Source organism: Orcinus orca, chromosome 2 (genome assembly GCF_937001465.1).
Source record: "Orcinus orca chromosome 2, mOrcOrc1.1, whole genome shotgun sequence".
Lineage (NCBI taxonomy): Eukaryota > Metazoa > Chordata > Mammalia > Artiodactyla > Delphinidae > Orcinus > Orcinus orca.
Window position 1 is genome coordinate 92,165,082 of NC_064560.1, and position 24,974 is coordinate 92,190,055.

Here is a 24,974-nt window from a genome sequence, read left to right on the forward strand (position 1 = left end):
GAAACCCACAGAAGCCCTGCATGTTCCTCTTTGTTAAAAAGAAGACAGTTTAAAAAAAAAAAAAACTATAATGCGAATACTTTATTATCAACGAGTGACTGGTATTAGCTTTTTGTCTGGGCATTAATATTTCAAAAACCATACACCAAACCCAGGCTCTTCCACCTAGCTCTGCTGTATCATTTTCTTTAAAAAAAAAACAAACAACAACAACAAAAAAAACCGTAAAGAAGAGGAAGGAGGAGAAGAAAGAAAATATATCTGTATTATAAGCCAAAGTGCGTCTTTCTTGTTTTGTCCATATACACACATTGCACCATACATAAATAATTACATTGTAAAAATGACTCCATAATTACAAGTATAATATATATTTCCATATAATATATAAAACTTTATATTAAATCTAGGTAGATGATATCTGGGGGGGTCGTCCGTGGGGGCTGTGTCTCTGGGCACGGGGCCCCCGTTGGCGGGGCGGGTGGCGGGCCGCTATCTGTGGTTGTTGAGGAGGATCTCAAGCCAGCAGGGGCAGGAGGTGATGAACTGCCGGGAGTAGCAGGGACCCCAGCCCTTGGCGAAGCTGATGCGGACGCTGTTGGGGTCGTAGGGGCCGTCGGCGGCGTCGGGCTCGGGCCCGTGCTGGAGCAGGCCGGAGCGCTCAAAGTCAAACACCTTGATGGAGTAGCCGGGGGGCACCTTGCGGACCACCAGGGCGCGGCCGCCGGGCGCGTCCAGCGTGGGGGAGTTGACGAAGATGGGGTGCTCGCCGCGGTTGTAGGCCCACACGCCGTCCGGCTCCTTGCTGAGCAGGATGCCGAAGCCGATCTTGCTGCGCGTGCGCCGCACCGACTCACTGCGCTGCTCCAGGTTGAGCTGGCCCAGGCAGAAGCCGCTGCCCTGAGGTAGGTCGTAGAAGATGCTGACGGCCTGGTCATACACCGCGTAGAGGCGGCCCACCCGTGTCCGGTGCTCCCAGTAGGCCACGCTGCACCAGTGGCTCGGCTTGGTGGCATCCGGAGACATGCTGGCGTCTGCAGGGCAAGCACAGGGCACGCGGGTGTTATTCCAGGGCAGCGGAAGCGGCACTGCCGCCTGGCCGGTGGGCTTTGAGGGGGGTCTCTGGCGCCCAACAGACATGGGGAGCACTACTGCGGGCCAGGCCGTCCTCAGCTTTAACCCACAGCAGGACCTCACCGCCCACCCCACCCCCAGACACACACGAAGGCAAGGCACCTACCGTGCCAGGTGCCTGTGGGTACCCAAACACGAACCACACCCGGCTCCTGCCTGTAGAATTTTACAAGCCAGCAGGAGAGGGACACACACCCACACACCCAAGGGAGGGACTGACTGGTGAGCATCTACATTGTTCCGGGTGCTGTGCTCTGCACTCCTCACTCCGCACGTGACTCACTGGGTCCTCCCATAACTGTGCGGAGGCCACCTTCTCACTTTACAGACGAGCTTCCGGGACTTGGCAGCCACCAAGCAGCCTGCCCAAGGCCACTCAGCCGGCGAGTGGCACCACCGGGATTTGAACCCGGTCAGTCCAGGCCTCAACCTGAACAGAGCGGGGTGAAGCTATCAGAGGGCATAAACCCTCCCTCAGAGGGGACTCAGGCATAGGAAGGCGCGGTGCGGTGGGGAATGTGGCCCCCAGGACCTCTTCCGGCCCAGAATGGGAATCGCGGCTGCCCGACGGCGCCCAGCCTCAGCCTGGAGCGTTACGCAGGGTCTCCCAGTAACCCCCACCCCCGGCCCCTCAAGTTGGCTCTCTGGGCAGGAAGTGCAGCTTTTCACCAGAACTGTAGCCACCTCTGTGAGACAGAGAAGCAGAGTGTCTCTAAGTGCAAAAGGAAATCGCTCCTCGAGGGCTCCAGTTTGCCAGCGGCTCCTCTCCGGGCCTCAGTTTCCCCACAGACGGCAAAGGGGTGGCCTGCATGATGACTGGGATCCCTCCGCACTCCAGCTTGGGGCATCTCTACATGTCTGCATGAATTTAACAATTTTCTGAGACCAGGCGTAATACCAGGTATAGGCAAGGGGCCCATCTTGAAGGGCAGCCCCCTCCTCACTGCTCTCGGGTGTGGCCGGCTTCTCAGATTCTGAAGCGTTTTGACATCTGGTCTCTCCTTTGAGCTCAGGGCTCTGACAAGCAGGTGGGCACCCATGACTGCCCGGTGGGGTTACGTGTTCCCACACAGGCCCCTGGCTGGGGCTTTTGCAGAGGGCGAAGGTCTGCTGGAGGCCTGATGAGGACGCACTGAGGCCCTTTATGGCTCGGCTTCTCCAAAAGAAACAGATTAAAGTCCAATCAGGGGCTTCCCTGGTGGCGCAGTGGTTGAGAGTCCGCCTGGCGATGCAGGGGACACGGGTTCGTGCCCCGGTCCGGGAAGATCCCACATGCCGCGGAGCGGCTGGGCCCGTGAGCCATGGCCGCTGAGCCTGCGCGTCCGGAGCCTGTGCTCCGCAACGGGAGAGGCCACAACAGTGAGAGGCCCGCGTATCGCCAAAAAAAAAAAAAAGTCCAATCAAACCTGAGGGAGAAAGCACTGCCAACAACTTCCGTCAGGAGCCTGGGTGAGGTCAGCTCTGTCTGCCTTCAGCCCAGCCCCGCCTAGAGGCCCCAGAGCAGCCGGGTGACAGGGCTCCTGACATTCTCTTCTGTGCTGGGAGGCCCACCTAGCAGGAAAATGTCCACCTGAGGGGCCTCCTGTGGGCTGCCTGCTCTGCTGTGGCCTGGGGCTGGGCACAGTCCCAAAGGGCATGCCCCTTGCCCTCTGCCTGGCATTAAGATCCCAGCCGCAGGTCCCCAGGCCAGCCCCTGAGGACATATCATTCTGTCTCACAGTCCCCATCCAGGCCCCTCGTGGTTCTAGCTGATGGCCGGGATGGGGGAAGAGGCCCTGCTCCCTGCCCTCAGCTGACTTGCCCCTTAGCCAGTGCGCAGAGAGACAGCTCTAGCCCGTGGTAGGTGACACAGCTGCGGGCACTAGGCCAGCCCCAGCAGGTGGACAGCTAGGAACAGCCCAAGCCATTGCCCCTTTCTCCATCCATCCATCCAGCACTGGTCTGAGAGTTTCCAAGAGCCAGGAGAGCGGCACCATCCCAGCCTGGCCGTGAAACTGCAACGCCAACCTTCTCACCGAGCGACAAGAACTCCGTTAGTGCACTAGGCACAGAGAGGCGGGGAAGCAAAGAAGCTATGCCTGGAGAATGTCGGGTGACAAGACAGACAACAGGCATCCCTGAGTGCCTTGCACGAGCCAGGCGCCTTCTTCACAATGGCCTTGGTCGCACCTGTTATCACCCCAGTTCACAGGTGTGGTAACTGAGGCCCACGGAGGTGCCAGAACCGGACAAGGGCACACGCTAGTGAGCCAGCATCAGTGCCAGGCCACACTCCCGAGGGCAGCTCTTCTCCGTACTCCGGGCAGACACCCCCCAAAACCCAGGCACCAAGCAAATGCCCCCCTTCTCGAAACCTCACCCCGTTTGTAACCACGACTGCTCTCGTGGTCTGTGAGTCCTAGAGGTGCTCGCCCACAAGCCGGTGAGTCACTGCCCACCCCAGAAATGAAAGGTCTTCATTCCCTGAAGACTCAGCCAGTCCCACTGAGCGAGGGAGTGCTGCCATCCCCTCCACCGATAAGCTCAGAGAGGCCACCCGAGTCATCAAGTGGCAGCTCCGCCCCCGGAGGGAGCCACGCTGTCGTAAAAGGCAGAGAAGCAGTTTAACAGTCAGGGGGTGGGGGTAATGGGATTGAGGGGGTGGGGTAATTTCTCCCTCCCAGCTCCTAAAAGGCTTTCAATTCAAGGCCAAGTGGGCCTTCCTGTCCCCCTCCTCTCAGTACCTCCCACCCCTGCCGAGCTAAATGCGCCCTCGCCCTCTACCCCCATCTCACAACACCTGTGTCCCCGGGCCTTGCCCCAGTCAGCGCTCTTCCCAGGGGGATGGGACCCTGTGAGTGGGGATGAACCCCAGCCCCTCACCCACCCACCCACCCCCCCCCGCCACCCTGGAGCTGCCCTAGGGCCCAGCCTGCCCCATCCGTGGCGCTCAGGGACACTCCCCGGGCCAGGCCTCACTTTCCGCGGCCTCTTTGGTTGAACAGACTGGGTAACAACTCATCAGGCCTGGGCTCCAGGCCACGTCTTCCAAATTCCAGGGGATGGACTGCCGCCTCTGAGAAGCCCTCTCTGACCTCTCCCTCCTGTGCGCCTAGAGCCTTAAATGCAGTCCCTCCCTTGGCCTGAGCAGGTGTCTGTGCCCCTGGCTGGCCTCAACTCTCAAGGAGGAAGGGGTGGGTCTTAGTCCTTTCTGCATCTGTCCCAAGTCTGCATGTATCGCCAGTGTGCTCTTGGAACACCTACAAGGGACGAAGGAAGGAAATAAAATAGATCCCAAGTGTTGGCACACTGCCCTCACCCCTACCCCCCACAGGAATCCTGCCCAGCAGGTGGGACCGATGCCCTCAGGCCCAAGGGGGTGCTGGGCAAGGACTAGGGTCTCAGGTCTGATCCTGAGAAAGCAGGCCGGCAGGTGAGCCCATCACCATGCTTGGGGCATCCCCGTCCCCACCTAGCTCTGAGGGTCTCTGGGCTCCAGAGCTGCAGGGTTCCCCCGGCATCATCTCATCCAGGGAGCGCCAATGCTTTGGGCTTTCACAAACCAATGCACTGTTTAATGGAGGGGTTGGGAATGTCATAAGGTTACCACGGTTTTATTTTGTCACATACAGACTTATTAAAAACCCCAAGACCATCTACTATCACTAGCACAAAAGAAAGTAATTTGATACTCACAAAATAGGTAGGACGTAAATCAGAAAATTTTAAATTAATACATTTAGATTATAAGAAGCTTTCTTATTTCTTGCACCATGGGCCAATGAGAACTTAGTCCGGAGGCTGGCCTGTGGGAACTATCAATTGAGTCCAATGTCCTTGTGCCTCCAAGATGGCACCTCCGGGGGTACCGGGTGACTTGCCCAAGGACACACAGCAGTGGGTGGCAGAAGTGGGACCAGAACTAGAGACCCCAGATTCTAACCTAATGCTTGTCACATGATCCAAAAGGTTTCCTAGTGAGACAGACCTAAGCTCTCACCACTGACTGGATAGGTGGCCATGAACAAGCCACTGAATGTCCCCAAGCCTCAGTCTCCCCATTTGTAAAACGGACTTACTCGTAACTGAGCGCCTCATTGCACAGTCCATCTTTGGATTTTCTGGCAACTCTGGCAGCAGACCAATCGGGAGCAGAAAGAAGCAGCTGTCTGTTTATCCGTCCCAGCGCTGGCCTAACCCTTCCAAGGCTAGGGCTCCTTAGGGGTGTCACGGGTCACGACCCAGGGTCACTCCCCAGCACGGGAAGTTACAATAGGACAATGGACGGCAATGCCCTTTGCAAACGGTAAGGTACTTTACAAATGTTAAGGTTTAGCTCCCAGCCCGGTACCTGAGATGCAAAGAGATGCTCAGTAAGCGAAGGAATGAAGGGTGAAGCAATGAATAACTGAACGTGGGGGACACAGATGAGTGCTCCTGGGGTTCTATTTACACACACACGCACCTGCGCACGTGCGCACGCGCGCACACACACACACACACACACACACACACACATATTCAGATCTCATGCCGTGTGTTCAGAACAAGCTGACCCACCCTCTTTGAGAAGGCAGGCACCCCCAAACCCAGGGTCACCTCTCCACTCCTCACAGACGCAGAGCCCCACCCGACCCACCACACCTCTCGTCTGCGGCCTGGGCTGCCACTCAGGCCGCGAGGGGATAGTCTCTTGCAGAAGATATTTTGCTTCTCGTGGCTCCAGGGCTGTGGTCCCGCCATCAGCCTAATTAGGAACCAGCTCCTTAATTGCAAATAAATACCGCGGAGTCAGACCCGAGTGAACAACATCAAAGATGACCGCGCTCTGACCGAAACTCCTGCTCACTACCCCCTGCTCAAGGCCTGGCCTAGTTCCCAGCCAGACTCTGGGTCCCAGCTGGAAGGGTTCCAGGGGAAGGGGGAGAGGAGAGGCGCGGTCTGGCGCGATGTCTGGGGCAGATCTGGTGGAGCGGCACCAGGCCGGGGGTCAGGAGGCCTGCAGCCCGGTGTCCAGCCTCCTGGCCCTGATCAGGCAGGCCATCTCCCTTCTCCTGGCCTCAGTCTTCCTTTCTGAACAATGAGCTCTACATTTCTGTGACTTCATGCATGTTCATAGCAGCTCTACTCGTAATCACCCAAACTTGGAAAGCAGCTCAGATGTCCATCAACAGGAGGATGGACGTTATGGACTAAATGTTTGCGTGTGCCCCCCCCCGCCCCAAATTCATGTTGGAAATCTTAAACCCCAATGTGATAGCATTAGAAGGTAGGGTCTTTGGGAAGTGATTAGGTCATGAACGGGATTAGTGCTCTTTAAAAGAGACCCCAGGGCTTCCCTGGTGGCGCAGTGGTTGAGAGTCCGCCTGCCGATGCAGGGGACACGGGTTCGTGCCCCGGTCCGGGAAGATCCCACATGCCGCAGAGAGGCTGGGCCCGTGAGCCATGGCCGCTGAGCCTGCACGTCCGGAGCCTGTGCTCCGCTACGGGAGAGGCCACAACAGTGAGAGGCCCGTGTACCGCAAAAAAAAAAAAGAGACCCCAGAGAGCTCCCTCATTCCACCGTGTGAGGACATAGCAAGAATACAGCCATTTATGAACCAGGAAATGGTTCTCACTAGACACCAGATCTACCGGCCCCTTGATCTTGGACTTCCCAGACTCCAAAACTGTGAGAAATAAATATGCATTATTTAAGCCACCAATTTATGGTATCGTTATTATAGCAGCCAAACAGACTATGATAATGGATAGACAAAAGTAAGCCTCATCCACACAGTGGAATACGACTCACCAATAAAAACGAACCAACTACTGAAACACACCACAATGTGGGTGAATCTCAGATGCACCCGGCTGAGTGAAAGAAGCCAGACACAGAAGACGTGCTGTGTGTTTCCATTGATACGAAATTCTTGAGTAGATAAAACTAACCCACAACGACAGAAATCAGAACAGGGATTACTTCTGGGGAGAGGGGATGAGGGAACTTTCTTGGGTGCTGGAAATGTTTGATATCTTGATTGGTACAGTGGGAACTCAGGTATAGACATTGTCAAAAATCATAACCTATGCACTAGAGAGCTGTGCATTTCATTGTACCTAGGGTGCCTTGAAAGAATTACAACGAAGATAGTGGAAATGTGCTGCTAGGCCAGCGCTCTGTGGCCATCCTGGAGTGGTCCCAGCAGGGCTCCCAGGTGGTCCAAGGGACAAGCCCTGTGTTTCCCGGCCAGAGAGGGGCGGCCTGGCCGCCTGGTGGCACCCACATTCCTGCCACCAGAGGGTGGTGATGCCTGCGGCGGGCAGGAGACTGGCCTGACAGTAGGTCCCCTGCACTGAAGCCGGCCCCTCCGACGGCTGGCGTTCCTTCCTCTCGGCCTCTCTGCCCAGCAAGGGTGCTTCGAGCCCAACGTGTAATTCTGTTGGGGTGCCGGGGCACCAAGGGGGCCAACTGCGTCTGGGGGAGGCAGGGAGAGCTGAAATCCCAAGCAAGCCTTTAGCTTCTTCAAATCAGCAGTTTTCTGTCAAAACAAAGGGCAGGAACGTTCCTGTGTGCTCCCCCGTGGGCCGCACGCTCCAAAAGCCTGAGCATACGCAATGCAGCTTGTTTTCCTTGTGATTCCCCCCTTTCCACTGGGCCAGACCGCCTTGGACTCACCCATCCTGGGAGGCAAACCAGAGACATGCCCAGATTAAAGTCTCCGATCCCTTAGACTCTAAGGAAGCTGGATGTGGAGGCTCAGAGCATTCGCAGGAAGCTGGACCCTGAGTCCCCGGGTCTCCAGGGCCTGGCTGGGCCGCTCATGCTCCTCCATGTTCAAAGCTTTTGCTGCTGCTTCACATCCCCTTGGGCCTTAGCAGCCTCCCTGCCTCTCCTGGGGCTGGCCCAGCCGCACCTCAATGAGCGATGAAACATGGGCAGACCCCATCGAGAGCTGGGAAGGGAGACTCAGAGACTCAGAGAAGTTAAGTGACTTGCCCAGGGTCACCCAGCAAGTTGGTGGCAGAGCCAGAGAGGAGCCTAGGGCTGGCTTTTCCAATCCCCTTTGCACAGGGCCCCACTGGGGCCTCCTACCCTCCTGGAAAACTCCTTTCTTCTGTCCCATGTCATGCCTGTGGCTTTAAGTTCCCATCCAACCAGCAGCTTTTTCATCTGAGGCTCCCAGGCCTGGGAGTAATTATGTGGCCCTGCATCTGGTTAACCTAACACCCCTTTAAAAGCCTTGTTTGCCCATTAGATAAGTAGTTTTTGTTATCAAACTAAAGAGGGGAAAAGAAGTTTCCACTTAACCTTCCTTTGTCATTTTAAGCTACAGAAATGGCTTCAGGTTTTGAAACAAGTCCAGAGATACAGCATTAATTAGAAGCTCTTTTTTTTTTTTTTCTTTGTTAAGGGAGGGGGAGACCAGTCCTTTATCCACTGGGATCCGGCAGTAAAAGCAGAGAAGGAATGTGCACAGGGCCATGTTAATGGTCAACAGCTTAGAACAAGCCTCTCCGCTGAACGCTTTCCAAAAGCAGGGCCCAGCTGACAGGAGTTTCCTCTTATTCGCTCCCACCTGGCCCTCCCCACCCCCACCTCAGCTCCAGCACCTTTGGCCCCCAGAGGAAGCCAGGCTTCCAAGAGGAAGTTCCTAATCGGTCATTACATCACGGGCGGTCTAGCCACCGCCACTGCCTGCACGGGGTCCACCTTGGGGGCTCTTTCAGCCGCTGGTCTCTGGGGCCAAGGACTGTGCTTTGCCACCACTTAGCAGACAGTCGACCAGCCTCTCTGCTCTGTGTGTGTGTGCGCGCGCGCGTGTTGTGTGTGGTGCAAAAGGAGAATGACAGCAAGGGGAGGAGGGAGGCCAGGAAATGCGTGATCCATGTGGCCAAAATTCATGATTCTGCAGATGCAAAAACTGAGGCCCAAAGAGGGAAGGGAACTTGCCAAGGTTACAGGGAAAATTTGCAATACAGGGGCTTCCCTGGTGGCGCAGTGGTTGAGCATCTGCCTGCCAATGCAGGGGACACGGGTTTGAGCCCTGGTCTGGGAAGATCCCACATGCCGCGGAGCAACTAGGCCCGTGAGCCACAACTACTGAGGCTGCGCGTCTGGAGCCTGTGCTCCGCAACAAGAGAGGCCACGACAGCGAGAGGCCCGCGCACCGCGATGAAGAGTGGCCCCCGCTTGCCACAACTAGAGAAAGCCCTTGCACAGAAACGAAGACCCAACACAGCCAAAAGTTAATTAATTAATTAATTAATTAAAGTACCCTTAATTTTAAGAAGGAAAGAGAATTCACAATACAGTGGCTAGGACCAGTTGGGTGTCTCCTGCACAGGGCCCGGAAGTAAAGCTGCCTGCATGTGAATCTCAGCTCTGCCACTCACTAGTGGTGAAATCTTGGGTAAGTGACTTCACCCCCTGGGCCTCAGTTTCCTAATCTGTAAAATGGGGATGCAATCAGAGTTTACTGCCTCGGGCTGCTGGGATTAATTTCAAGTGCATTGAGTAATCCCTGGTTCAAAATAAGCACTCCATAAGTAACAGCTATTATTTTTTACTAGTATTATTACCACCATCTTATCTCTATATGTTATTTGCATACATTATTTAATAGATTGACTCAGCCTGTATAGTTCATAAGGGTAGTCATATTAGGTAATAATAATACCTGCAATGTGCCAATGGAATTGAGAACCAAGGGGAAATAAGAGGAGGAGTACTAGTAGTAGTGATAATAACAATAAAATAAGGCAGCCAGTAGTAGTAGTAGTAATAATAGTAATGATGATGATTTACCAGCCAACATTTAATGAACCTTTACCAAGTGCCAAGCAGAGTATGAAGCACTTTAAATGCAGTATCTCAACATACTGTCAATCGTCTCAGTAATTCCCATTTTAAGAGGCAGCTGAGGCCTGAATGTCAGGTAGTGCGTCCACAGTCCTCAGCTAGGAAGTTGCAAAGCTGGGATTCAAGCTCACATCTATCTAGAGACAGGGGGCTTTGCATTACTCTCTCACGGTTGCAACCTATGGGCTGCAAACCTCCAGAGGCCTGCCGAGTAATGGTACAGGGACTGTGCTGTAATAACCCACCCGTGTCCACTCCAAGCTGGCACGTGGAGACTCTATAAAGACTGGATGTGAAAAGTGGCCCTTGGATGTGGCAATGTGGGGACCCCACCACACGCTGCCCACCTTCTAGGAAGACTGGGGTTTTTCAGAAACCATGCCATATAACAGCTATCTATGGTCCCCTATGCAGCCCCGCAAACACATACACTTTTTTGGTTTTTAAGTACAGTTTCTCCCATGCACTCCCACCACCCCTCCTCAACACAATGAGCATTTTCTAAATGCACTGCAATTAGGAAGGGTGACCTTGGGAAAGGGCTGCTGACCCTGGCTGAGTAACTGGAGTGTGGGAGCTGCCGGGTGCTCTGTGCTCGGCACCAAGTCCAGGAAGCAGAATCACCTCCATTCTCAGAGGACAGACCCCAGGGACAGAGGCCACACAGCAGTACAGCACGGGAACCCTGACCGACGGCCTCTGAGCCCAGCTCCTCTCTGCTGTGCCCTCGCTGCTGCCTCATCTGCTCCCTCTGCTCTTCTGGGGAGTCCATGGAACCCCTGCCCTGAGGGGTTTAGAGGGACGGGAGTATGAGGATAGTCAGTGGCCGCCCAGCTGAGTCGTAACTGGCCTTCTCTAGAGAGAGGCCTGCTGGGCCCGGCAGGAAGGCCTTTCTTCTGGCCTTGGTGCCCTGACCCCAGCCTCCTCGGCCCCAGGTCTCTGGTTGAACAAAGTGGCGGTCTGGGCTGAGGTGGGGAAGGTTTCCATTCATCTATCTTGTGCAGTAGTCAAAACAGATCCTGAAAAGACGAACTCCTCTTGTAACCCTGACATAAAACAAGCTTTCACCTGGGCCCTAATACACACAGGCCTGCTCAGTCTCCTCCACAGGTAGTTTCCCTGGCACCTACCAGGACCTAAGACTTCTATCAGCATCCTTCTCGCCCTGCCTCCCTGGCAAGATTGTTCCAGGTTCCCTGGGCCCAGTGGGCAGTGGCTTTTCTCCCCAGACCTCGGTGCTCTGTGGTCCAAGCGCCCTTCTTAAAACCACTCTGCAGACAGCTCCAGCTTCTGAGAGCCCCACGGAGGCAGCCATCAGATCACTCTCCATCAGAGTGAGAAACACTGACGAGAAACTCTACCCCAGAAACACTGGTGTGCCGGCCTGGCCTGGCCCCATGCTCCTAAAGGAAAGCCCAACACCCTAAGCCACCCAAGGAGGCAGGGCAGGGGAACCACTCAGACTTCTAACAGGGAACCAGGTCCAGGTGGGAGAATTCTGGTTCCCTGTGCCCTGGAAGGAAGGATGGTGAAAAGCATCTGTCTTTGAGGGGAGGGGAGAGCCGGCGATAAGCGGCTTATAAAATCAGCCCCACGTTTTCCAGAAGGAACCAGTTTCTGCAGCAAAAGGCTCTGAACTTTGCTCCCATTCCAGGTCTTCTTTTGTTTTATCACAGAGTCAGACTCTGAGTGTGTTTGTTTGTTTTCTTAGCCAGAGACCCCCTGGGATGGGAAAGCCTGGCTTTTCATATTGCCCCTGGAAAGATTCTAAAAACACAGTGTGCACGATAGTGAAGCTGGGTACCTCAGTCCCCAGGAAAGAGAAGGCGGGTGTGAGAAGGGAAGGGGCCCCCCAGTCCTCCCTGGCTGCGGGTCTGCCCTGCCGATGGCCAAACTCCTGAATTCACACAAGAACCAGGCCCCTGGCTGCTCTCTGGGTTCCTGTCTTGGCGGAGTTTGGGTTTTCACACCTTAGGCTTCAAGTGCCAAAGTTCACTGACTCAGCCCAAACTTGACTTCCCTGTTGAAGAAAATCGGCCCTTTGGGGGTTCAGATGGGGACAGCCTGGGCATGTGTCAGAGGTGCGTTGGGGGGCGCGATCTGTGGCAGTTGGCGGTGTGCTTCAAGGAAGCTCATTTGGGGGTACTTTCCTGCCCTGCAGCCTACCAGAGCTGGGGGAATTCAGGACAGCTCCGTTTCTCTTTTATTTCCCAAATACAATTTGAGTTTTATTGGCAAACCTCCTGCCTTAAACTTCTACTTGGACCCAATGTAAAGCCATAAAAGCAAAGTACCTTAAAACTGCCCTCAATGAGCCTGTCTCAGCAGCTCTGCGGGGCAGGAACCTGCCCTGGTGCAGAAACATCCCAGGGGAGGCACCCCTGCTACTGGGATCCCTTAGTTCCCTGTGCTTTGAACACCCCACTCTGTGTGTACTTTGTCCATCCCACTCTCTCTTGATCTGGAAGATTCCCTGAGACCACAGGCAGCAGAGAGGTGAACTAGTGCAGATCTTAACAGCTGGGTTACTGTGGGCAGGCGACTACGTCTCTGAGGGCCGGGACCAGCTACAGAATTTGGGGGGCCCAGTGCAACGTGAAAATGCAGGGCTCCTTGTTCAAAAAGTATTCAGAATTTCAGTGGTGAAAGCATAGCCTTAAATTGAGCTGAGGCCCCTTCTGAGCACGGGCCCTGAGTGGGGCACTCACTGGACACCCATGAAGCCAGCATAATAACTCACTCAAAGGGGTCAAGGGCAGGGGGCAGGTTCATGACGGGCCTAACAACGGTAACTAGCACTTGATGAACATGAGTTTCCTCCTCCCTTCCCCAAAGTTTGTCAGACTCTTACTCAACCGTCAAGACCCCGATGTCACCTCCTTTGAAAAGCCTTCCTCAGTCCCTGCGTCTGAACTGCACGGCCCCTCCTCCATGACACTCTTTGATGCCATCGTCAGGAGGGCGTGTGTCTCCACCGCACCCACCTGCAAGCTGGCTGGCCTGGCATGAGGCGTCACTCATCTCTGCCCCTCCTCCCCCTGAGACCTGGCACCCTGCCACCGGACCAGGGCGCTGTCAACAATGGGTGCTGAATGGAATTTCACATCCAAGAGCTGGGAGGGCACTTGGGAAATCATCGGGTTTTCCCCAGGTCTGAAAAAGATGCAGCAGCCGTACCGTTCCCATTGAACAGATGACACCACTGAGGCTCAGAAGCCAGGACACTGAGCGGGGGAGGGAGAAGCAGCATCCCTACTTCCTCATGATGCAGCCCCACCAATGGAATGCCGGATGAGCTCGCTATGTGCCACACTTGTTTCAGTGGCTCAAAAAAAAAAAAGCCTAAAGCCTACAGTTGTCTGGCAATGGGGGTGGATTTAATTTCTCAGACTCGCTAAGTCTATGAGGGTGAATGGAACAGGGAGCATGGCTGTCAACGGAAGAGCCAAAGAATAGGATGGGGAGCTGGTTCTCTTATTTGCAAAGCTCTCAAAAATACGCCTCATCTAACACCAGCCTGGTGTCGTTTACCAACGAGCCAGTACCATGTGACCTTTGCAAGTCAAATACACCTGCCTTATTTACATTAAAGATGCACTTTGGGATAAACACCCCCAAATTAAAGTCCCGGGGTGGGGGCACTCAAATTAAATCCTTGCATTAAATCCTTCCCTTAAAAATATCCTTTTGTAACACGAAGGTGCGTGATCCACACCTCTTTAGTGAACACAGGGTCCTACAGACTGGAGTTTCTTCAAGTGAGGGTTGCCTGGATCACATACATTTCTGGAACACACAAGAGTGCTTTATAATAAGCAAAAAGCTAATATTGACTGCAGAGACCATTAAGCCCCAATTAAATACTAATATCTGCTGTAAAGAGCACAGTAACATGAGCTTTAAAGGTTCCCTGCAAAAATGTTGCAAGATGACCTAGGGCTTGGCAGAAGCTCACGCCTGCGAGCCGGCCTCCTGTCTGTGGTTGTGCTCCTGCGTAAAACTGAAGCCGCTGAAGCTGCTCGGCACCTTCCGTGCCCAAGCTCCAAGCTGCCTGGAGAGGGATGGCTTGTTCGATATGGGGCTAGAGGTGCAGAGAAGGGAGCGCGCCAGGCGGTCCGTCCATCACATCAGGCCAGCGGGTGGACACAGCCCCGCAGACTTGCGCCCCATGCCTCAGCCCCAAGTCCAGGACCCGTTTCCAAAGCAGAAGGAGGCGAAGCTTGGTTCTCACAGCCCCTGTAGCCCAAGCCAAGAAGGTGGCTCTACCCCCATTGACAGTGATGGTAGAATACTGTTTCTAACCGTGGAAGGTTTTCCAATTCTCCAAGCCCATTTTAGGTTATGGCACATAAAGCCCAGACAGGTTGGGTGACTGCCCACAGGGGGTTAACGAGGAAGGAGGACCAGGGCTCATCCACGTCTTCGGAGGCCAAAGGTGCTCCTTCCACTGTCTGCGCGGTGCCCCACCCCCGCTCACCCCCGGCCAAGCATCTTGGGAAAATGAGTCATCAGCTCAGTAACAGTTTCTCAGAGTAATGCTTTAGTCTGTGTCCAGGTACACATGGGCACACGCTGCACGACTCAAGTCAATGCAGCGATAATGTGAGCGCAATTGTCACAACTGTCAACTGTGCTTCTGTTTAGTCTCCTATTCCCAAGGCTAACTTTTCAGCCAAGAGGGGCACAAGGCTTGTTTGCCATGATCCAATTCTTAATCCTTAATTGTCTTCTAGGAAAGACAAGGGGACCGGGGAGACCTATGGGCAGAACCCAACCGATGGCAATGCCCAAGTGCCTTCTAGAACTGCCTCCCCCTCCTGAGGGCTGTTTGCAGCCACAGGGACCTGTGTGATAAGGGGAGGAAGGAGTGCCTTTCCTGAATCATGGGGAAGCCTGAAGAGGCTCTTGGGGAAGGGAACTGAATAATCGTGTCTACCTTAGCAAGCAACACACACCTGGCATGCACGGGCTCGGCGAACATTAGCAGAGCTTTGCTAAGTAATGATCCTGCCATCGCTGGGTCGCTACCGAGGCCTCGTCTCCCGTCAGCCTGTGGGAATCCAGCTGCTATTGGCCACTGTCCGTCCACATACCCCGTCTCATTTAACCCTGAGAACAATCCTAGGAGGTGCAGAATCTTACAGAGGAGGAAATGGAGGTTAAGTCCCCTGCCCAAGGTCACAAAGCCAATTAGCCAGAATGTGAACCCAGGGGAGCCAGACTCCACACCCACTCTTCCTTCCATCCCTCCTTGCAGAGTGTGACCCAAGGGGCACTCAATTTGTAGCCTACACTGGTTCCCCCAGATAGTGCAGTCTCTCTCCCGGCCATCTCCTCCACTTGAGACCTGTACCTCCTCCGCCGCCGCTGGTGCCTGCCCCTCCGCGCCCCGCCCCCAGCCCCCCCCACCTCTACTGCCTCCCTTCCCCGTGGGCACAAATGACTCTGCGGGCCACCAGTGTCTGCTTTCCTGGAGCACATGCCCAAGTTGGGCCCACTAAGGAGGACCTGAAGTAATTCAGCCCATAAATCATGGCCATTGTGAATTTCCCTTTTAGCCACAGGCCAAGTCAAACTCTTCCTTCCCCCACTGTAGTTAACCACTCTGGGTTCACTGTATCTCTCGTGGCTGGCTCTGCCTGGCCGGGGGCCAGCGCTCAATTATTAATTAATCTGGGAGGTGCAGGTTGCATTCTTGGCCACCTAACCACTTCCTCCTCCGTCAGGAACTCACAGGCCAGGCCCTTTTAGTTACATCAAGCGTCTCACAACATCCCAGCCCTATCTTGTGGCCAGAGCTGCCAAGAAAGGACGCTTAAAACCAGAGTTAAAAATAACAGGAGAAAACCCAAACACCCAGAAGTCCCCTTTCCCAACTCCATCCCACAGAGCCAGCACTACCTGTGTGCAAAAGCAAAGCGTGCCTCAGCTGCTCAGGTGTGAAAGGGGACATCGCCTCCCATAACACACAAGCCGCTGCGTGCGTGTGTGCGTGTGTGCGTAGGAAGTGGGTGGCTGGGGAGCCCTCCCCTCTGAGAATTCTCACTAGCCAGAAAGAGAGACACCAAGACTTAAAACAAGCTAAGAGGCAATCCAGAGTCTGGGCACGGGAAGGTGCTGCCGCCGACATCACCTGCTCGCTTTATCCTCACTGGATGAAGGAAACTGATAGGCAGCTGCGTGAGCAGAAGGCAGGAGAGGCTCCAGCCGAGTTCAGGTTTAGTCAAGTGGTTCAGGCGACTTTGGGCGTGAGGAAGAGGATGGAAGTGTGAGCCTCTCCTTGTCTGGGTCAAGTCTATGGGAGGTCTTTGCATGGACAAACACCCCAAGAAATGTGGGGATCAAACAGAGCAAGGTGACCAACCTTGGTGTGAAAGGTAGCCCCCTGTGACAGTGAGGTCCAATTATGAAATCAGACCACGGCTCTCTTGAGATCGGTGCCGAAGCCTTGGGCCAAGTGGGACCACTAATTCCTGATTAGAAGTAATGCTGAAGGGTTGACGCCAATGCTACTGGGATGAATGTCAAAGGTGAGCTGTACGACCGGTGAAAGACAAAAATGATAGAGGGAACATCTCAGGTCATAAAAAGGGATAAACATCTGCTGTTGCTGGAAAGTATCCTTTGGTCACCTCCTCTCCTCCATCCCCCACTGGCCCCACACACACCCCACAGTATGTCAACCTCACCCGCAGTGTCCCAGTGTGTCCCGGTCAAGCTCCGGGGACTTAATCCCTTAGGGTGTAGTCTAGGAAAGCTCTTTGAAATCTCATGCTTTCTACTCCATGACATGTCTGCTTCCGATCAGATAAAACAAACGATTTGTCCCCCAAGCCTTCCTATAACATGGACATTCTGGGGAGGAAGGGACACTTTTGGTTTCCCTTACCCTGAGCACTGAGGCTCTTGGTTAAAGCATGCAAGCTAAATGATCGTGCACATACATCAAGTACCGTTCATTAGGACCCATAAATCCAGAGTTTGTAATAATTCCGAAAGCAGCTGGGTTGAAGTTAAAAAAAAAAAAGTTTTGATAAACAAATGCAAAATATAAATAAGGTTCAGGAGAACTGTTTATCCTACTAGCACTGTATAAACAACTGGCATACCAATTACAAATCGCTCTTATCTGTGCACTAAAGCAGATCTCCGAATGACCTCTAACGGAAAACATTATCCCCGGTTAGCATCACCGTCTATGGTATTCAAACATCACAAAATTTGGTTTCTAGACAGTAACCTTTCCAATCAGCCACCATCCAATCGCCTGAATTGATGAGTCCCCGAGTTGTCAGTGTTCCCTTTCTGTGCAACTGGAAAGGAGGCCACTTGGGCGACTGTACCTCCAGCACCCCCAGGTCCCTCAGCGGCCGTCCAGGAAGGAGAGGTAGCCCTTGGCTCCCACAGGCCAACATGCCACCCAGTTATTTCCGTGCCCATCTGAAAGAAGCAGCGTTTCCTAGGGCTGCTTTCCTAGGGTATGGCCAGGGGACCCAGCCAACTGGGGCGTTTCCACGTGAGAGAGGGTAGGGAGGGGCCCCACCCCATGTGGAAACCCCTCAGGCGTCAACTGCAGTAGGGGAACTCGGGATGTTTATGGCCTCCTTGGTGATGTCTAATGAGCCAGGCCCCATGTTTTCTCCCTGGGAGGAAGCGCACTTCACCTCCGGGGGGCGGGCTGTGGTGGTCACTGATGTTTTCTGAGAAGCAGGCAAGGTGAGGGGACCGCAGATTCAGCGCAGGGAGTCTGAGGTGGCAGGAAGAGGCCCGGGCAAGGCCGGGAAGCCGTCAAGCTGAGAGGGTGTGTTGGTCCTGGCCCGGGAGGACAGACTGTGAGGCCCCAGAGAGGCGGGCAGAGGGCCAAGCTGGAAACACCGGGGGCTGCTCCAGCCCGAGGACATGGCCCTGCCAAGTTGGGGAGGCGGCACTGACAGGCAAAAGGCAGATTCCGGCCAGGCGGGCTCGCAAGGCCACCGAGTCAGGAGCAGCCTCCTGCGTCTCTGGGCACGTGGGGGGAGCTGTGCCAAGAAGACCCGGAGCCGCCAGCCTCCCCGGGTGCCCCTGTCCCGGCGCTACCCCGGAGACCGCCCGCCTGCGGAGCCCAGAGGAAGGCAGAGCCCCTCCGAGGGGCACTGACCTCAGGCTCAGCCTCGAGGTCGGAAGATGGTCCTTCTCCCTGCACCTTCCATCTCCTAGTTCCAGAGCTGCCCAGCAGAGCCCCACTCCCGCCCCGAGACCACCGCTCTGCGGCTCCTGCCCTCTGCGCGTTCCAGACATCTTCTGGATCACCAAGACCCTGTGGGACCCACTGGGTGACGGAGCCCGCCTCAGAGGTGCTCCCTAGGCTAGCAGGGGCCTCTCCGCTACGCCCTGTGGGGAAGACTCATCTTGTGTCTTGTGGGGCAGGGAAGCCAGGTGTGCTGGCGGACGCTTTTTCTCCTCTCCCTACCAATTCCTTTGCACCCCCCTCCTTGGGCTTCACATACTGCTATCAGGTAAGACCAACAAAAATATGAAGGCTGGGACCTACCATACGCATGCATCTGCCCCCAGATGGACGTCCTGCCACAGACACCATGGCTTCTGTAGCTGACCCGCAGGTTGACCAGAAGGATCTTCACCCATATGTTTGGAATCTGGGCATCCACTTGGTTTAACCCTCTCCCTCCTCATGGCCTTTACCGTAAAACAGGCAGGCCGACTCACTTACTTATAAAGACCCACATCCTAGTAGGTCACTCACGCCAGTCTGCCATCTCTACCTTCCCAAGGTGCCCCTCCTGACCTCTCCCACCCAGCCACTGGAACATGCAGGGCCCCACCCTGAAACCCTGAAAGCAAATTCCCCGAGGGGAAAGAGTGGGAAGGATGTTTTCAAGAACCACTCGTTGTGGGTTTGGGGTCCAGCCAACAGAAGGGCCACGGAGAGGCAAGAGCAGTATTTGCTTACGAGGCAGGGCTCCGCTCTCACGCTCGTTAAATGCCTACTGTGTGTGAGGGTGCACCAACCCGGACTCCCTGGAAGAAGGAATAATCAATTCTGCAGCAAGGGGCGTGCTGGAGGCCGGAGGGAGGAGAGACTAACGGCGATGTCAAAGGAAATCAGAGAGGCTCTTGTTTCTGTAAACATCGCTGGTTCTGGTCAGTTCCAAGCTATTTAGTGGGCTACACACACATGTTTTTTCCCTCAAACCAAAAGAGCCCTCCCTAAGACTCCAGGCTCAGGGGAATTAAAGAAACAGCATCAACATTCTTTGCAGCTGGCCCACAGGAGGTGCGCACTGGCCCGGGCGTGTAACTAACTGCAAGCCTGCAGGAGAAGTCCCACTCCCTGTGAGTTCTGAGGGGCATTTCCCTGCTCCCAATTCAAAATGGTACCTGTCACTTGGGGAATCCACCCACCGCCCTGGTGGGTCGTGTGAATGTCTGAGAGTTGAGGGTGGGGGAGGCCATACCAGTCTTGGATTGGTAGAAACTCGGAAAATTATAGGGTGCTCTGGAACATACTGTCTAACAGCAAAAGCATGCTTATTTCAAAGAGAAACTTGGAGGAAGTAGGGGTATCTAAAGGATTCTTGGGGAGCTGCTCAGTGTCAGCGTTAGAACTTATTCAGCCCAACCTCCTCCCTTTACAGAAGAGGAAACCGAGGCTCAGAGAGCAGCAATCACTTGCTGGAGGTGAGGCAGCAGCAGAGCCGGGTCTCACAGCTAGCGCTCTCGTCTCTAAGGAATGACTTGGTTCTATCAATACCACTGGGCACAAGGAACAAATACTCCTGATGAGTCTGGCCAACATGAATTATTTTTGCAGAAGGGTCTGTTTGTTTGTTCTTGTGAGTTGCAGGGAGAGAGTCCTTCCTCGCATGGCTGTCAGAACAACTCCCCGCCTCTGCCTGAGGAGTGACCCGCCCTGGCTGGCCGGCACCACCACAGACTCTCAGGCAAAGGATGTGCGTTGCAAAAATGGGGCAAAGTTTCCTATTCTGAAGATAACATTGTAAGACACAGGAAGTCTCCGAGCAGAGCCTGAGTTTCCAGAAGGTCTCTGCACACCCATTCGCAACCACTTCCATTGTACAGGGTTCCTAGAGATTCGAGGCTGGGGGATGGGGCGGGGGGACAGTGCTGGGAAGGGGCAGCAACTGTGACTCAGGTTAGAGTCCAGAGAGGGCTTTTCAGGCTCACTGGGCCTCCCTGCAACGCAGACCCCTCTCCGAGGGCCGGCTTCTTCAACCGAAAAACAAAAGGGTTAAAAGAGCCAGTGTTTCCCCTGCTTTGGGCCCTTATGTCCAGATTCCCAGGCCCCGCCCCTGGAGATTCTGATTCACGGGTCCTGGGTGGAGCCCAGGAATCTATGTTTTTCACAAGATTTAAGAGGCCTCTCTTCTGGCTGATATGTCACTATCCCACGAGCAGAGGGTTCAGAAGCCTGGCACAGTAGTGAGAGAGCTGGCTTCCCCGAGGGAGGGATGACAGGGGCAGGAAGGAGACCAAACCAAATTGACTTCCTAGCATTACACGGACGTGGCGGTCCCAGTGCCGGGCCAGGAGACCAGCAGGGAAGGCGACACTCTGGAGCCGCCACGGATGGCCCTGACTCAGTGCACCTGGGCGTGTCTGAGGACAGGCCCTTGGGACAGCGTGCGCCTCCTCACGGGATCCAGCATCAAGGGCCTCGGCTCCAATCCCAGCTCTGCCACTTCCTAGCTGTGTATTAGGGACGAATGGCCTTAGTCTCTCTGGGCCTTGGGTTCCCCATATGTGAAATGGGATCAAGGGCAGCCAGGACAAAGAATCGTGGGACAGGGAACGACTGTGCTGGGAGCTGACATGTCCTGCCAGCTCACCATGTGCCAGGCACCTATTTCTCACAACAACCCTGGGGTGTAAATATTATTAATTGCCCATTTGATGGACAAGGAGGAAACTGAGGCCTCCTGACCCATCCAAGGTCACCCACTGGTAAGGGGTGGTGCTGGGATTCACAAAGAGGCAGTCCAACCTCTGCTCCTGCGAGGCAGGGGGCGTGCAGCAGGCAGGGAAGCGCTCTCTCCACAGATGCCCCCTTCCATGCACAAGCACTGCCCAGAGCCCCCATAGGGCACAATGCTGGTCTCCTGTGGGGCCAGGGGACCAGGCACACCTCTGCCCTTGGAGCTCCAAGCCAGGGGAAGAGAGGACAGGACCACCAAGAACATCGTAAATGAGGGGCAGTGAGGCAAAGAAGGTCGGGCCACCAAATCCTCCTAGGGAAGGAGGATGCTGACTGGTACCCCAGAGGGGTGGAAGGGGTGGGGAGGACGGCCAGGCGCTCCAGGGCTGAGGGACGGTCTGGGCGAAGGCACACGGGCAGAAGTCAAGGCGAAAGCAGTCTCCTAAGGCCAGATCACAGAACACGGAAGGGCTCATGGAGAAAAGAGAGTCTATAGGGGTTGGCTAGGGCTGAGCACCTGGGGTGTGTTGTGGGCATGGGTAGCCACGGGAAGGTGGTGGGCAAGGAGGGTCACGGCCTGACTGGTTCTCCACTGTTTCGTGGGCATACATCCCTACACCCCACAGACTACTAGCTCATTCAGGGTGGCGACCCCGCCTACAACTGGGTGTGATTAATACTGAGAGACAGGTGGCCATTATAAGTGGGAACTCTAGGACTACAGGAAGCACCCAATGCTGAAGATGCAGAGCTTTTTTTTACCTCATCTTGATTTGTCCAGCCCGTTTAGAGACAAGACAGACCACTCTAGTTTAAAAAATCCAAGGGGTGAGGCAGGGACCTGGCATGGTACAATGGGACAAGCACCTGTAAATACACAAATACACATATTGCAACATATTTGCAGTGTTGTTCACAAAGTTCTCTGTCTACTGGATCTGTCAGCTTCTGAAAGCACTGTGTTTTAAAGTCCCATTCTCCTGGGGGTTTGTCAAATTCCCTTTTTATTTCTATCTGTCTTTTCATTTAGAGATCTCAAAGCTATGTTGTTAGGTGTATAAAGATCCTTGATTATTATATCTCCCTGAGATATAATAATTTAGCTTTGATCTATGTCAGGCGTCAGCAAATGCCAGATGTGGCCCGCCACTTGTTCTGGGCACTACAGTTTTACTGGAACACAATCACAGGCATTGTGCTATATGCTGTCTGTGTATGCCACAATGGCAGAGTTGAGCAGTGGGACAGAGACCGAACAGCCCGCAAAGCCGAAAATATTTATCTGGCCCTTTACAGAAAAGTCTGCCAACCCTTGATCTTTGTAAAATTTGCCTCTTTGTTCCTTCTAATGCCCTTTTGTCTGGAATTATATTACCTCATATTAATACTGCCGCACTTACTTTCTCTCTGTTTAGCACTGACTTAGTGTATCTTTCCCCACCAGTTCTCTTCAGTTTCAACCTGCCTATATGATTTTGTTTAGATGTGTCTCTCCTGAAAATCCAGCATGTAGCTGGGTTTATAAAAACAGTCTGAGAGCTTTTGTGAAGTTTACTGTCACCAGCGTTCGGACTTGCCGTGTTTAAAAAATAATCTACTCTGTTTCGTTGCTGTTTTCATCCTGCTCAGCTTAAGAGTAGTTAACTGGACTTCCCTGGTGGTCCAGTGGTTAAGAATCCGCCTGCCAATGCACGGGACACGGGTTTGATCCCTGGTCCAGGAAGATCCCACATGCCACGGAGCAACTAAGCCCGTGCGCCACAACTACCGAGTCTGTGCTCTAGAGCCCACGTGCCACAACTACTGAGCCCACGCACTGCAACTACTGAAGCTCGCGCACTCTGGGGCCCACATGCCACAACTGCTGAGCCTGCGTGCTGTAACTACTGAAGCCCACATGCCTAGAGCTGGTGCTCCGCAACAAGAGAAGCCACCGCAATGAGAAGCCCGCATACCGCAACGAAGAGTAGCCCCCGCTCGCCAGGACTAGAGAAAGCCCGCGCGCAGCAACGAGGACCCAGCGTGGCAAAAAAAAAAAAAAAAAAAAAAAAAAAAAGGAGTAGTTAACTCTCAGGAGGAAAGTGGGATGGGGAAGAAAGGGAGACTTCTGCTTTACCAGTGTATTTCGAATGTTATATAAAGAGACTATAACTATATCGACTGTGTGATGACATGTTACTTTATACTTAGTAATAAAAAGGAGAGTGCTAAAGAACCCAGGGTCACGACTATAGAAGGATCTGTGTGATGAATTCTTCAGGCAACGGAAGTTCCAGACACACTTTCCTCCCACCATCTCCACCCGCAGACATACACAAAGACAACAACTTTATATAAACGGGGTCTGTATAATGTGGAGTAGGCTTCAAGGAGGGTCCCTGGCCCTCTCCATCATTTTAACCAGAAACCAGCCCCTCAGAGTCATGGGAAACTGCTTCTTGAGGTCACCCGGCCTGCCAAGGTGGCCGTCCCTCCCTCCCTGGCCCCAGCCCAGTCATCTCCACGTCTGTAGAGGGCCCGATCCCCAGTGCCCGGGTCCATCGCATTCCGCCCGCCCTCAGCTCTGTTGTCCTGCCAGCACTTCCTTCGCAGCTCAGTGGCCATTCCAGCATCCAGGGTGTGTGTGCGGAATGCAGTGATGGGGAAGGCCCAGCCCAGCGCCCTCCAGCACTGAACCGCTCCCCCACCCCACCCCACCCCCGACCCTGTGCTCCCAGCTGGCCCCACCTCCAGAATTTCCTTTAGCCCCCTCCAGCACACTCCAGAACACTAGAGCCAGGCGAACCCTCCAAGAGACTGGGGGCGAGGCCCTGAAAGGGGCCGGGATCAAGATGCACCAGCCCCCAACGTGGGGGCTCAGGCAAAGACCCATCCTCAGAGGGCTGGACCGCACATCGGGAGCCACCAGGAGTGATGCCCCGGATTCAGACTCTGCCCCTGGCAAGTCCCATGCCAGTCTGGGCCTCTGCCTGCTCTCTCCTGACTCCATGGGAGTCCCTGTCATTAAAGAAAGGGTGGCTGGAGGAGGTCCCCCATCGAAGGGAAGGGGTGTGTCCTGCTATGTCTGACCCGGATCCTGGTACCCACAGACACCAGGTTCACTCGCATGTCACACCTCTCCTCCCGTGTCTTCCCGTGGGGACCAGAGTTGGCAGTGTGTGAGGATGTTATAAAAGCATTCCCTGAACACCTGCTGGGCTTCAGGCCAGACCTTCTCACACCGACCTCCTCCATTAGATCCTGACAACAGCAGAGGAGACGAGGACTCTCACCGACACCGTACAGATGGGGAAACTGAGGCTTGGGGAGAGGAAGCAATTTACTCGGGTCACGGAAGACAGTCAAGCAGCAGAAGCCCTTCCCCACAACTCCAAGTCTCAGAACTCTTGGTGGGGTTTTTCTCCACTAGCCACAGTGCCTCAGGGAGACATGAAGCAGAACTTCCCTCCCAGCACATGAAGGTCAAGCCCAAGGCTCCTGGGGCCGGGGTGGTGGTGGTGAGTCTCTTCCTAGGGAGAAGAATCAGCCAAAATAGCCACAAGGCAAGAACCCCCTGCTCCCCACTCTCACCTGTGTCCAGAGAACCCAGCTGATGCCTCAAGTCACTATGCTCCTCATTTGCTGTGTGACTTTAGGCAAGTCACTTCCCCACTCTGAGCCTCCATTCCCTCCAAACAAGGGGGCTGGACTATAAGAAACTCTGATGCCCCTTCAGTCCAATTCCATCCATTACTAAACCTGATTGAGCCTCCTCTGGAAGAATCTGCTGTGTATGGGACCCCTCCCCTTTGTGGGTATGTGGGATGGAGGGGAGGGCAAACAGAGCAATGGAAAACAAATATTTTCAAGGATGGGAGTAAACACCACTGCTGGCATGGCAGCGCCGGTGGAGTTGCTGAACTAGAATCCTGAAACCGTTAAAAATAGGAAAAGAAACGGTACAGTTCACATATTTTGCAAAGCTAAGTTAAATCAACATCTGCAAAAAATATCCCCGTTAAACGGAATAGCAGGATTTCATTAAGTAAATTGCAAGTTGGCAAAAATTCTGAAAGAAAGGGGAAAAGCCACGGGCTGGCCTGT

The 24,974-nt window shown here is 54.3% G+C and overlaps 1 protein-coding gene across 1 annotated transcript in view; it reads right to left on the reverse strand.

Moving 5' to 3' along the window:
• Positions 1-239: 239 nt before the first annotated feature.
• The window catches only part of SMAD6 (SMAD family member 6), a 75,362-nt gene continuing 50,627 nt past the window's right edge, over positions 240-24,974 (reverse strand). The window contains exon 4 of the mRNA XM_004276223.3: positions 240-1,034. Coding sequence (XP_004276271.1) covers positions 493-1,034 — 542 coding nt within the window. The 3' untranslated portion in view covers positions 240-492. The remainder of the gene's footprint in view (positions 1,035-24,974) is intronic.